This window comes from Poeciliopsis prolifica, unplaced genomic scaffold, assembly GCF_027474105.1.
Source record: "Poeciliopsis prolifica strain line A6 unplaced genomic scaffold, Auburn_PproV2 SCAFFOLD001, whole genome shotgun sequence".
In the NCBI taxonomy this organism is placed as follows: Eukaryota; Metazoa; Chordata; class Actinopteri; order Cyprinodontiformes; family Poeciliidae; genus Poeciliopsis; species Poeciliopsis prolifica.
In genome coordinates this window covers 26,165,195-26,180,029 of record NW_026562376.1, presented here as the reverse complement: position 1 = coordinate 26,180,029, position 14,835 = coordinate 26,165,195, and the positions used below count along the sequence as shown (strand labels likewise).

Sequence of the window (14,835 nt, the reverse complement as noted above, 5' to 3'; positions counted from 1 at the left end):
TGTTCAGGAATGAGGAAAAATGGAGAGGGAGATTGACAGGCGAATTGGCTGCAGTGAACCAGGCACTTTAAAGGAGAGAGTCAAAGAGCAAAGCTCTTGATTTACTGGTCGATCTATGTTCCTACCCTCATCTATGGTCATGAGCTTTGGGTCATGACCAAAAGAATGAGGTTATGGATACAAGCTACCAGAATGAGTTTTTTTCTGTAGGGTGTGTGGGATCTCCCTTAGAGATGGGGTGAGAAGCTCAGTCATCACTTGCATTTCTCAGAGTTGCTAAAATAGATAATAAACATTCTTAAATTTATATATGGATATGTAAAGGTTATGATATTTATTCATAGGATTATATGTGTGAGAGACAATGAAATGCAGAGCTGCAGTTGGCGTGACCAAAAATCATGTTGGCATGAGGCACAGAGAGACAGGTGGCTGTCAGACAGGAGGCATGAAACAAAACAGAGGCCAAGTAATTTCATTAGACAATAAAGAAGAATGTAAATATCCCCAAATATTAGAATAATATTTTTGTGAACCTGAAAACATAACATGTATTAGCATTTTTGATCATTCAGACACTAGTATATATTTTAGTCTTATTTTACTTGAGTGTTTTCAGTTGCCTGTGGTGGGGACATCACGGAGCTCTACAACACCCACAGTTAAAGCACAGGTGTTACTCTTGGCTACTGCATATAAAGTGAGAAATGGCATATTTCAAATAAATTGCTCCAGAAATCTTTGCTGCATTATACTGCCCTACAAAGTTGGAAATGCATAAAAAGCAAATTAGTTGTGTTCAAGTAAAAAAAAAAAAAAATGTTGTGCTCAGGTTAAGTCCTGATACAAACACAAAGGAGTAAGAATGCATTTCTCTGTATCTTGTGCATTCAAAAATTAAGGGAATATTTAGCAATAAGTGTGACTAAGTTTACCAATGACATATTGAGATGTAAACACTCAGAAATTCAAGTAGGCAGTTTATTACAACAAACTATACAATGACAGTCACATCAGACATTGACTGGAACTAAATGCTAGGAGGTTGATCACTGCTTTAATCTTCAGAATGGCACTTCAATACTGATGACACAGATTTTTATCCTTGTTAATTTGATTTTTTTTTCTTCACAGGAACCAGTGACTGAGGAAAAGAAGGAAGATAATGAGGCAATGGGCCGAGTGGATGAGGGAGTAGAAGAGTTCTTCACAAAGAGAATAATTCCTGACTATGCATTGTGAGTAATTATACAACAGCAGAAAACACACACTGTTACTATATCAATTAAAGCAACAGTGTGATACAAAAGAAATGTTTAATTCTAAAACAAGTAACATAACAAGAAGAAAACCCATGAAAGCCAGACAGAAATTTACCACTCTGTGAAAAGTTTATTTGGGTTTGGGTTATAGACTTATAAACATTAATATCACTTAAGTGTTTTGGTTTAGTGATGACACCTTAATTTTTTGTGTTGATTTAACTTAAAAGTTACAAATTCTTAATTTAAAGGATATTTAAATTAAGATCCATTCAATTAAAGGACATTTAAATTAAGAAAATTTCCATACGAATGTAGGATACCACATTCGTATCGTATGTCTGAAGTCATGACTCAAGCTTAACTAGGGACAGATCCTGTATAGACTTGGTTGCTGTGGTGGTAAAGAGGTTAAGCTCAATTCACATAAGTTGACTTTAGTCCTCGATGCGGCTGTCACAGGTCTGATTCCTAGCCTGATGACTTTTACCATATGTCTTTCCTCTCTTTCATTACCTATTTCCTGTCTAACTACTCTGAAATGAAGGGTGTCTGAGCCTAAAAAGGATCCTTTAATAGTTGCTTCTTTATTTTAAGTAAACTAAATGATTTGAGTATGACTGGTTTAAACTTGTCAAGTTAAAACATCTCAATACATTAGGTTGGATAAACTTAATTTAATTAATCAAATCTCTTTTTGATCCATTTTTCCTGAGGAAAAAGAGTTGCCTCATAATTATGCACACCTTCATATAGGATGTTGATTTCTGGAGGCTCCACTCTTTCTCATTAAACAAATACATATCAGCTAATATGTTTATATCCAGTAAGCATTCGAGTTTATACACCTTGGAGTTGGAAAATATGCAAGAAAATGATATGGTCAAAACTACAACTTATGCAGTAATTATGTATGTAGAGAATAAGAGATTGGTAGATGCTTATTTTAAGCAAAAAGGGTAAAGACAAGTTGATTAGAGTGCAGGGTGTCCTAACTTCTCAGTTTAGAGACACATTTTTGTAGTAATAATTTTTTAGTTATACAATATTTGTTTTAGTGTGTATCTGTAATTAATCACTTTCTTCTTCAGAGATAGAAGAATAGACATTGATATAAGATTTTTTTAAAGACCTGAACATTTAATAGGTGTCTCCTATTCTTGATGTGTTTTTTCACATATGGTTACGTTGAAACTATTAATCATGGTGGGTGACTGAGTTGAGAAACAGTGATATAGGTCTAAACAGAAAATGTGGGAGAAATGTTGACTTTCCAATCTTCCAATCTATTACTAACTGCTTGCTCAGTTTTTAGCACTTGAACAAACTATCTGAATTATTTTAAGCATTCAGATGAATTTTAGAACTAATGAGCCTCTTTTGTTTCAAACTGAATTGCTTTTATTTACAATATCAAACATTATTTGTTTGAATGATTGCAATTTAAAAGCAACTCTGTAGAATTCCTTCATTAACATTGTATAAGAAATCACAATGACATATCTATATGTAGGCCTTATATGTACATAATGCATACAATCAATGCTTCTCTATGTTCAGGTGCTTTCCCAACTCTGAAACTCTGCATTAAACACAAAAGAAGGGCACTTTATTTCAGGAGGACAGTTTATTACAGAGTTTTTGCTGTGACATAAATACTGTGTTTTGATAACTTTATGGCTCTACTTACCATTTTTGTTTCATTTTAGAGCACTTTGTAGAAACAAGGTGCATTTTTATTTCATGCTCATAGGTTTATTAGCCTCTTTGGACAAACTTTTGCCCTGACTCAAATTAATCTGCACCAGAACTGTCTCCTATTGAGGACTTTAAACTCGTGTTGAGACCAGGAGCAAAGGTTATTTGGCATGGGCAGTTGGAGAGTGTAAGTGCATCTGCATTAGCCAAGACTTTTGACAAAGGGCAAGAAAGGCAACAGAGAATGTACTTCTATACAAGAAAAACACTGAGCCCAAACTGAAACACTGCAGGAAAGATAGACAGAAGAAGGCTGATTCCAAACTTATTTTCTCTGCGGTTAAGAATGTGAGGACATTCTTTTACTTGGGGAAGAAAAATTGGATACTATTGGTCGCAACAACAGTGAACCAATGTGGGGGATTGCTTTTCATCCAGGTTGTTGGCTTAATCTGTCCTAAATAAAGAGTGAGACCAAAATTTCTCATTTTTCAGAACCATCTTTCTATGACTAGACAGTTTCTTGCGACTCAAAATGAATGGCAAAGTAGTTAAAAGATCAGAAGAATGGTCTGTTGAGAACCTTAAGTTGGTTTCTCAAAAAGAAGATGGGAAAACGTCATTCCACAATCTGAGATCAAATCTGAGTACCAGTAAGACAAGAATGTGTCACCAATCACCATCACTTAAGATTTACTTCAGAAGTTGATAACCTTGCAGGTTTAGTTGAACAATTTAGTAAAAAAATTTTATAAGAACAAATTGAACTAAATTGTTCTTTAGTTCAATGTGGGTCAAAAGTTGTTGCAAACATCCTAAATTCAAATTTGACTTTGAAGGCAGATATAAAGGAGTTATACTCATTATTCAGTATAACACATATCGGACTGATCTGCGGATTTTTAGTGTGAATCAATTAGTTGATCATTTTTAGTTGGTCCTCCAACTGTGTCAGTGGAGTTTGCATGATTCATTCTGAAATGGCTGAGCGAGTCCCTCAGTGGGATATTCAGGGTTTCTGAAAGTGGATATTACTGTCATAACCAGAAAGGATGTTTAAGGTGACAGGTGGCTGCTTGTTGATTAGCTACCCTTCTGTTGATCTAAATGTCCTCCATTGTCCTCCTGTCATCCCCTAACCCTAACCCCTGGTCACTACACTCTAATCTCCTCTCACGTTTGATGTTTGTGATGTCAATGTCCCTGTATCAAAGGATTCTAGTTTTTTAAAACTACTAAATGTAGTGTCATGATTTCATGATGAAATATAGCATGGCAGTGCTGACAGCATAAATACGTGAATTAAAAGCTTAGAAAAATATAGCAAGTTTTGAAAAATTGGGTATTGGAGATAGATATGATATTGACAAATTCTCCCAATGGGAGAAGCATTAATCTAGTTTTTAGATAACAAACATAGAGATGCACTGATTTTCAAAAACAGCCCTCCTGTTGTTAACTGCAAGTCTTGCTGTCTCTCACTCCCTTGCAGCTTGAATGAATAGCAGACATGTCTTAACAAGACAGGTGTTTGCTTTGATATCATCTTTAAATACCTCCATGATGTGAAAACAGCTAAATTGAATATTCATCCATCAGCAACAGCATCCACACCAAAGAGCATTTCTGTTTGATGTGGTGGAGCTTATATATGGTGTGTTCAATGACTGGAAAAAGGCTGGATTTGTTTCACTTCCAACTGCACAGTCGGAAGTGTTGATCAACCAGTTTCACATTACACTTCTAAATGACACCTAGTCAGAATATTCTTACTCGTGATTATACCTTGGATCATATATAGGTTCCTTCCATTAATGTGTACATATAAGCTGTAGTCATGCAGAGTTGGTTCAATTCAAGAAACCAGGTAAATTCAAAGTCCTTACATGTGACACCATCAACAATAAATAATTGGTCCTAATGGCCATTCCGCTGTGTGGCTTCTAGACGTGACACACTACAAGTCTTGCTTCTTCTGGGACAAAACATCCTGATCTCTGAGAGTTGATTTTGCTTTGTCTTCCATTTGCATGAGTGTTAGTTTTGTGAACCGGAGTAGAGCATGTCACTTGGTTCTTGAACCAGTAGTTGTAGTACTGAGTGTCTCCTTTCTTCTGTTGCTCTTTCTGCTGTCTCCCCACTGCAGAAAAGGCCGATGGGAGGAATCAAACCCTGCCCAAATCCTTCCCACAGCACCAAGCTCCACCCATTTTTCCTCTCCATCTGACATCACTCCATCTACCACCACTCCCACCACCTCTCCCTCTGCCACATCTACTGACTCTTCCCTTCCATCCATTGATGTTCGCTCCCTTTCCTCATCTACCACTTTCCCATCCACAACTTGCTCCACCACCACCACAATTCCTACAAAAAATATAAAGAAAAAGTTTGGTGATTTCTTCCCCTTCAAGAGGGCTCGAGCAGGCCGAGCTGCCAAGACAGGCAGTGGAGATGGAGGACATGGAGCTGAAGGGGTCAAGGTCAAAAGGGCCTCCATTGCAGATTTCATTCGACCCCTACGGGAGGCCAAAGACAGGGACAGAGACAGGGAAAGAGACAAGGAGAGGGAGAAGGAAAGAGAGAAGGAGTCAGAGGAGGATGCTAACATTTATAATGATGCCACTACTACAGAAGGAACTGCCGCCCCCGGCCGCATTCTTGCAGACGTTGTGAGGGAAACAGTAACCCCCGCTGAGTCATTAAGCACAACGCAATCCAGAAAGATGACTCCTTCCTACCCCACCATCACAACAAGCCCTGAACTCACCACCTCTGTGCTTTCTGAACCGGAGCAAGCAGCAGTTCCTGTAACACCACCCCTCAGTACCACTCCTGCATTCATTACAACACCAGCTGAAGGAGAAGCTCCATCATATGTGGAGAGGAGACTGAGGGTGACCAAAAGACTGAGAGAAAACAAGAGCCAGAGTCTCATACTGCTGACAGGAATAGAGCCAGACGACAAGGATAATACACCCAATAAGGTCAGTCTGACAACACACTAAGGTCACCAATGCCATAAATATTTATTGGAGCACAAACAGAATGATTCACATTTATTACAGATGCACAACACTGGTTAAACAAAAAAACAAGAGTAATTTAAATCAATCAAAATGACATTGAAGTTGAATTTCACCCTTTAAGTAACAATGATATTTTTCATGAATGTATCTGTTTTATTGCTGTGTAAGGAACCTGGCTGCAGTCTCAGTGTAGATGTGAGTCTGTTGATGTGTTCATCAACAAGATGTTGTAGTTGTGTTCAGTTATCAGCAGACATGGCAGATTAAACCTGGCTTGTAAACAGTTTCATACTCATTAGGGTTGCAAGGCTCCAGAAACATTCACTATTATTCAACTTAAGTGCAACAAAGTGAGGTAAGAAGCTCACTATTTGCATCAAGAAATCTGTGATCAACCATGTAGTCTACAAAGAGAGGTGAGCAAGGATTAGTTAAACTTGGCTTGACTTGGCTGTACTTCAGTTAGATTTACCAAAACCAAACTAGGCTTGATGATGATTAGCTTTCTTTTCACATTCTTGTTACCGGTAAATTACATTACTTCATTCTTCTCTAATGTAATACTCCTATGTTCTACTTCATACTGCAGAGCTAGAGGGGATCACAATGATTTGCTACAAATAAGAAATGCAAGAACATCTAAACATTTTGGTTTTACGCAATTAATCTACTTAAGTCATATGACATATGACATTGCTAGTTTTGAAGCACCTCTTCTGTGTGTTGCCGGTTTGGTGCACGCGATGCTTTTGTGCAATAACATTCATATGAACACATCTGTGCCCTTCGCTTTTCAGAAACATGCATCCGATGGCACACCTGGCTTTGAACAGAGGCTTCAGGTGATGCTGCACAGAATGGGAGTGTCCAAAACTCCACCTGCTGAAACCAAGATGTGCCAGGTAGACAGGGTAGGAGTGTGTGTCAGTGTGCGTGGACTATGGGTGTGCCATATCATCTTGTTTACGGAAATACCAGTAGATTTTATGATACTGGTGGAAAAATTAATATTGCTATATCAAATGATGACATCCTTTAACTGAAGCTGGACGGGGACACAGGCATTGCAGTAATTCCTCCAACTGCCATTAAAACAAAGAAGAAGCGAGTCAGTCTGAACTGGACAGAAGTTTGTTGATATTTACAATAAGGGAAGTATTAGCTTAGTAAAAACCAGCCCCTTGTCTAAAACTGTTTGCTTTGTACAGAGGGTCTAGGCTCTTGGGTATTGCACAGGTAAGGCTCAGTTAAATGATATTGTGATATAAATGTTTTCACCAGAGTCAAAAAAGCCACTAGTGTTATCATAAACAAAGCGATATGGCACATCCCTTGTGTGGACACAACCTCTGGCAAGTTTTTTCCCTTCATGCACATTTTCCCAAAACTTAATTTAGCTTAAATTAAATGGTTCTTCTGATTTCAAGGTTCCATAGTTATATGTAAGACTATAACAACTTTATTTCCATGATGCCTGTGATTATTTGGCCTGAAGTTGTCATTTAAATGTTGAGAAGACCTGTCAGTTACACAAGTTGTAAAGAAATACTCATTACACTGTTCCTGTGATTAATTTTGACCCCTGAAGAGTACCTACAGATTGCTTGATTAAAATTTCTGGTTCACATGACTTTGAAAGACTGCTCAGTTCTTTAAGCTAATTGAGCACAGCTCCTTCATCAGTTCCTGCAATTATACAGTGTGAGAAGCAGTCTATTGCCTAATTTAGTACCTTACAGATTGTAGAGTTCTGATGAGAATGTTCTGCAAAATAGTCCTACTGTTAAAATAATGTTGTTTAATGTGTCTGTTTCAGAATAAAGATGAGGAGCTGAGAAAAGCCACCTCTGAAGGTAAATTTACAACTTCACTGACAGATTCCATTTCTGATGGAAAATTAGACTCAGGATAAAAAAACATATTTTAAGAAAAAATGTCACTTCAAAAATGAACTGTCTGCTTCTTGCATGTTTACATTCATATTTAGATGAGCTCCAGACCAAACTGCCCTTCGGAGTCATTACTTGTTGAGCTTCCCTTCTTTTGTTGTATTTCTTACCAGTGTTGGACATTTAGGCCCTTTTTTACACTGAGCTGGGTTTCAGTGGAACTGTAACATTTGTTTTTTTGTTTTTTTTATTGAACTGATTGGATACTCTGACTCTGGCACTTTTCCGAACCAAGTCTATAGCAGCAAAATAGATTTGGCATTTTAGATGGAGATTCTCAATGAACAGTAACTTTCCCTCAGATTCTGATTTGGATGTCGAACTTGACTTTGACCAGGCTATTCTAACACAGTATTCTGCTTTCATCTAAGCAAGTTGTCCTTTATTGTAAAGGTCCTCTATGCTTCATGTTTTAGCTGTCAGTACACCTAGTTTCATTTCCACAGTGTAAAGTTTCAGGTCTTATCCTACTACTTTCAACATGGATGAAGCTGGACCAATTCAGCACTTCAGCTTCTGTGAGCAGATAAATTGAAATAGCCTCATGTACTGTTTGTCCACTGTTTGTCCACCCTTTTTTATTGCTGTCTCGCTGTGCATAGAATGATTTTATTCATAAGCAACATAAGCATTATATATAGTGGGTTGTGGGCTAACATTGAATGACAGTAACTTAGAAGCTACAGATTTAGGTTAGATGAATTGTTTCTCAGTGACATGTTTAGATTACCTTGTCATATGTTGCATTGTCTTCTCTTTCTGTCCCTAAGGTGCTATCCTAAACAAACCTGAACTACCTCCCAAAGACATCAAGTCCAGAATAATGTCCACTTCATCAGGTACAAATGATAGAGTCCAATCAGTTTCTTTCTGTTTGGAGACTTTTTGTTGCACTGGAGAGTCAGGGTGAAGATCCTGAGCAGGTGTACTGCTGTCCTTTAGCAGTTACAATGGCTGTTAAACATTTATCCATTCAGTGATTCTGTATCATTTTACTTTCAACTTTTGTTTTTAGCTGAGTCCAGGCATCCTCTGAGAGTGCAAGACCCCAACCGACCGGAACCGCTTTATCCAAAGCCTTCCCTTCCTGAGTGCATCATCAGTCCCCTGCCCCCTAAACCTCCCTTACCAGCCAAACTTCCCCCACCCATCCCAGCTGCTCGCCCCTCCTCTGCTCCTGTCTTCACCAGCTCATCAGAGCAAGTCCATCTTACAGCTCACACACATGATGGCAGGCCGATGGAAACAGAGCAGGTAACGCACCAGTCAGAACGGACAATTCATATCATTACAAAAATAGAACAAATATATTCAATCAAAATTCAAGATTCTCACACATAACATTAAATACTGTGACGGTGAATGCTGGAACAAAAGACCTGGGCTGATATGTTAATGGGTTACCAGTGTGAGGGGAGAGAGAAGAAAACATGCTAAGGAGGGAGAAAGAGACTGAGAGAGAGAGGAAGTGACACAGGGGAAGTGACAGAGAGTCTGCAGAACATCAGAGGACATTAAGTAATGTGATTGTCTCATTGCTGTAACATCCAAGTAGCATATGTGTAACTATGTGTAAGGCTGGGTCAAAGTTTCACAAGTTCTCTGGCCTTATTAACCTAAAACAGCACTACTCAAGTACAAGGCAGATGCACAGTGACGTGACTGAGTTAGCATTTGTTTTTATCACTTAATAAAAAGAAAATACAAGTTTGTATGAATGTTGACTGATATTGTTTTACAGTTATAGAAAAAAGTGTGAATTTTATCAATATTATTATTGATATTTCTGAACATATTTAAATTGTTTAATTCCCTTGCAACTACTTGAAACTGTTGTCTAAATGAATTACGGTCCATTTATTTTGATTCTCATTTCTAGAATGGCAGCAGGGACGGTGTGCAGGGTGAAATCCCCCCCCTGTCTCCAAGGAAAGAACTTCATTCTTCAGTCCCAAAATCTCGCAGAGGTGATGGCACACCAGATCGCAACGAGAAAGTACAATCTGTCACTGAGGGTATGCTTAAATACATGCAGAGGACAATATAAAGTGTTTGTTTTTTATGGTAAACATATTACTTATGTTACTGTTGATATACTAGTCACATCAAATATTGAAACAACCCAAGCAATTCACATATACAGGAAAATCAAAGCATAATAGTCCACAAATGAAATTATGGGTTCTGAAATTAACAAAGAGAATAAGTATTGAACATACCAAGAGAAATTTTCTGTCACTTTCACTTTGTTTATCATGAACCAATAAGAGTTTCATTGGCTGTATGTTCGGGCCAATTGTCTTGCTTAGAAATTCACACTAGTTTCACCTTTAGATTCCTAACATAAATTCCCATGTACATTCCTCCTTCTTTCAATATTCCCCCAAACATGGTTTGTGCATCGGCAACATTCAACTTTAACCTAATCTGACAAGACTTTATACTTAAAAAATTAATGGGGTTGTCCAAATGCTCTGTTGCAATGATTAAATAAGCATCAGTATGCCTATTCTTCAGCACTGGAGTCGTGCTCAGTGACTGTACATAACAGTCATTGTGATACAGTTGATTTCTCATTTTCTCATGCTATCTCCAGGTCCTCCTCTAGACTGCTGTGAGAGCTCCTTGGGTCACCTCCAGCTCTTTTGTTTATTATTTCAATTCCTCTATCAGAGAGAAAGATCATTGTTTGGATATTTTTTATTGCTGTGTTCTTTCAGAGAGTCTTCCTAAACTACGCCAACACTTGAAACCCCTTCCTCAGCGCAGAGCTGTGTCTGTCCATGAGGAGGCACTGACCATGACGCAAGGTGGAGTTATGGTTTTTATAACAGAAGTATTACAACCTTGTTTGATATTCCACGGTAATTACATCACAAATTAACTTTGAATTTTGATCTCTTTCAGAACTCAAGGCTGTGTTACAGAAGTCACCCATCTGTTTCCGGGGCAATCGCTGGGACCTGCCCTCCTGCAAAGAAGATGAAGCACATGGTGCAGTTGATGAGAATAATGTCAGCCATTTTGTTTGTTTTTTCTTCTAATTAGTCATTTAATGTTTTCATCTGTGTGCCTGGTGTTCATCCCCACAGCCTACGCCACAGAAAACAAGCTGGATGATGAAAAGAAGGTCAAGAGTCAGACGGATGAACAGGAAGCAAAGAGAGGACAAGCAAGCTGTGGAAATACAGTGCCTCCAACCAAGCAGCTACTTTCACAAGAGGTAGAAGTACCTAGATGCACTTCAGCTGGCAAGACTTTTACTGTGATAGAGAGACCTCCCGTACTACCCAGGAAAATGGAAAAGTTACCTGTAAACCTTCCATCTGAGAGAAAGAGTCCAACCAGAATCTCAGCTTCCTCACCATTGCAAGAAAAAGTCCACAACACATTGCCAGTTGGCTCTCAATCCACAGAGATATCCCACATAAGCCCATCCTCCCAGAAAAACAGATCTGTCGCACTGGATCAGGGTGATAACCCACAAGGGAAAGGAGAGACTCTCTCCCGACAGCACACAAAGATGGCTGAGCCAGCAGAGCACAGAACTGAGCCCTGTCTGTTTGACTGATGCACTCAACAGTCTGACCTGGAAGAGCTCTGTCACGTCACTGACGTCAGGAAGTACACGGGTAGGAATCTCTACCCATGTGAATGTCCTACTCTTTTGTTTTTGTTTTTCGGCTGCATTGTATTTCTCATCATAGTGTGGGCAAGGCCAGCTTCACAGTTAATTCCTGGGATGAATAATCTTCTTGCACGTTTTTGACTGGAGGGATGAGTCTAACGTAGATTATGCTCATTTCTGTTATTGGATTCAATAACAGAAATTCAGTCAACAGTTTATTTTATGATTTGATTCATGTTGTCTTTGCTTGTTCTCGCCAAAAGGCCAAAATGTTAGTTGGAGCTAGTTAGCATGCACCAAAGGGTGTCTGCTGAATGGATTTTTTTGATACTTTTATTTTGTTATCAAACATATAGTTTTTAATCACTAGCATGTTGGGTTTCATGTCACCTGACCTTTAACATTAAATATGGATTTATGTACTGTTAAGAAAGACTCATTCAATGTATTTATATTTCAACATTTCAGTATATGTCAATAATATTTATTTACACATTTTACCCACATTTTCTTGTTATACATTTAAAACTAAGCTTCAAACGGTGAACTGGATGGTTATAATATTTTGCTTGTTTTTAGTTTTTAATCTTCTAGAAATTAGCAGGTTTCTGTATAAGCTGCATTTGACCAGGAAACCTATAAAACTAAAGTGCTCAAAAACTGCCTTTGTTTTTTATGTAGTAGTTCATGGAATTATGATTATGACCCATCAGAATATTGGCTGCAGTAAATAACTCCTTTACTATCTCTGATGAAACAAAAAAGTTTTCAAACTAATGTTACTGTTTTTATTTATTTATTTTTCATTATTATTATTTGTATTTTATTTTGCTATGTTAAAACAACTCAAGTCTCAACAAAGTTAATAAAGTAGAGATTCTGGCTTTTTTTTTTTTCTCAATGGTTTGAACCAGCATTTTGTTTGGAGTAGATTTTTATAAAGCCTTCTAAAAATAAACTACATATATATTTGATACAGCAGCATGTATGAAGAACTAAGAAACAGTGAGGGCAGGTTTAACAATAACATTGCAAAACTATTCACCGGGGAGAGAAAAGTTTAAAACAATTAATATTCTAAACGCAGAATAGTTACATTCCACCTGCTGTTTCACAGTTGTGTTCCTAATTCTTTTTGATTCAAAGCTATTTATTTGACTTTTTCTTATTATTCTAATGTGCCATTTGACATCTCCTCAGTACTTGTTGTACAGACTGCAGAGTAAATCTCACTTTCACCTGTTTTTTGCTTTAGTTGTGAAAAAAAAACTTTCTTACTAAAAGAATCAAAATGTAAGACTATTGTTCTGATTATGACTTCAATAGCACTTGAAGCCTGATAAGCTTATTTAATAATGTCCTGGTTCTATTTAAACATAATAGTCAAAGAGAAAAGGTAAAAGTAACAAAGTTCATTAAGCTGAAGCCTTGTTACTCAGTTGGTGTTTTGTAAATGCAAACCTACACTCTCTGTGTGCATGCCAATCACAGAGGAGTGCAAACACAACACAGTGTGGCTGGAGCACGAGCCTGCAGCCAATGTTAAGTTTAAGATGAGAAAGGAGGTACTGTAGTCAATCTAAGAGTGAATGGAAAGGCAGATGTTATCCTTAGTGGCTCTGGTTGAAGACTAACGTGTTGTTTAAAAGTCTAAAGTCACCACACGCTGGCCTATGAAGGAATGTTGCAACTCTTTTCTACATGAAGTATCAATCATTGGTTTCAAATGTCCCTCAGTTTTCTCTCGTAATAGATTTAATATAGCAAAAAGAGAAATGCTCTCCATTCATCTTCATCTTAGAAGGAAAACAGCACTGTAAAATTCAAAGATCCCCAAAACAAAAAATGAATTCACAAGAACATATTCACACTGAACACATAGACATATAAAGAATGGAATTGTCTTATGTCTTATGTCTTATTTTATTTAGCTGTTAGCTCTGAAACAAAACATTGAGACAATTACCTTTTCGAAGGTGGGGCTTCTTATGTCTGCACAGCAGAACCTTACATCAAAAGCTAAATGCTAAGACAAGATAAACATGTAAAATATTGTTTGAAACTAATTAAACTCTATTTCTGAAACATGTTAGCACTTCATAACTTATTAGTACAATTATGCTCCAGCACTTACACAACGGATTCATAATGGATAAAAAAAATGCTCAAAGTTTGATAGTGATGATTGGAACAGTGCTAGAAACTCCTCAAGTCCTCCTTTGCCTTTTGTCAATTTTCTAGGATTCCGACTCTTCTCATAAACCCACAAGTAAGCAACATAAGTTTCAATGTTTATGATCATGTAAAATCCTTCAAAGTCAAAAAGATCTAAAAGGAATTTCCTGTTACAGTTCCTATATGGGAACACATTTTTACATGAATGGATGTAATGGATGGTCAGATTTGTGATTTATTTTTTGTCACCAGTCATGTTGTTACTTTGTGAGGGGAAATTTTTCACCAGCTTAGTAGTTCACCTGGTCTTTATTTGTCACCTGATGTTATGTGAGATACCAACACCACATTGTGATTTAGCTTTGAAACTCTCAGGGCGGCTGTGAGGAACAACGTGGGATTTTTCTAAACTGATATGTTCTCTTCAACTTGCACGTACAGAATATTTACAATATTGCGTAAATCAAATTAGTTTGAACAGAGTGTAAATCTATACCTATACTTGTTATCAATTAATAAAAAAATGTATTGACATGTGTTCTACTTCATTTTGTTGTCATTATTCTTGTGTTACTGCCTTGTTTGTTACTAATAATCTAATAAGAAGCTGAAGGAAAGAATTTGTACTCTAGACATTGAACATCTTGATAAGTGATGATTTTTGGACTCAGAAGTTTTTACAGCAATCAGCTTTAAAATCTATTAAACTGTTTCTAAATGTTTGATATGATGCAAACAGTTCCAATCAAACTATTATTCTCTCTGCTGTTAACTATCAAACTGTATCAAATGGTCTATTTAATTTTCAGGGTGATTAAACTCAAGCTTTACATAAATTTGGCTTCAACTTTTCCATTTTGATCAAACTAGAGCAGCTTTGGTTTATCCGAAGTCATGATTCCCCAGTTTGACACTGATGCAGGCCACAATTACAGCCATATGGATGAGGTAAGTGAAAATAGTTTATTTTGAACCGTCTGGAACAACAGCAGGTGAGGGAAACTGGTGTGGGGGAAGAGGTGAGGGATTAATTCAGATATGCAGAATTATAAAAATGATGCGTGTGGAGGAAGGAGATGGGTTGCTCACACTGC

The 14,835-nt window shown here is 37.4% G+C and overlaps 1 protein-coding gene across 1 annotated transcript in view; it reads left to right on the top strand.

Annotated features, from left to right (window-relative positions):
- The window catches only part of carmil2 (capping protein regulator and myosin 1 linker 2), a 43,493-nt gene extending 29,204 nt beyond the window's left edge, over nucleotides 1–14,289 (top strand). Inside the window, 10 exon segments of the mRNA XM_055031224.1 lie at nucleotides 1,135–1,238; nucleotides 5,107–5,947; nucleotides 6,787–6,900; nucleotides 7,806–7,842; nucleotides 8,709–8,777; nucleotides 8,954–9,192; nucleotides 9,818–9,953; nucleotides 10,659–10,748; nucleotides 10,846–10,932; nucleotides 11,031–14,289. Coding sequence (XP_054887199.1) covers nucleotides 1,135–1,238; nucleotides 5,107–5,947; nucleotides 6,787–6,900; nucleotides 7,806–7,842; nucleotides 8,709–8,777; nucleotides 8,954–9,192; nucleotides 9,818–9,953; nucleotides 10,659–10,748; nucleotides 10,846–10,932; nucleotides 11,031–11,509 — 2,196 coding nt within the window. The 3' untranslated portion in view covers nucleotides 11,510–14,289.
- The last annotated feature ends 546 nt before the right edge of the window (nucleotides 14,290–14,835 follow it).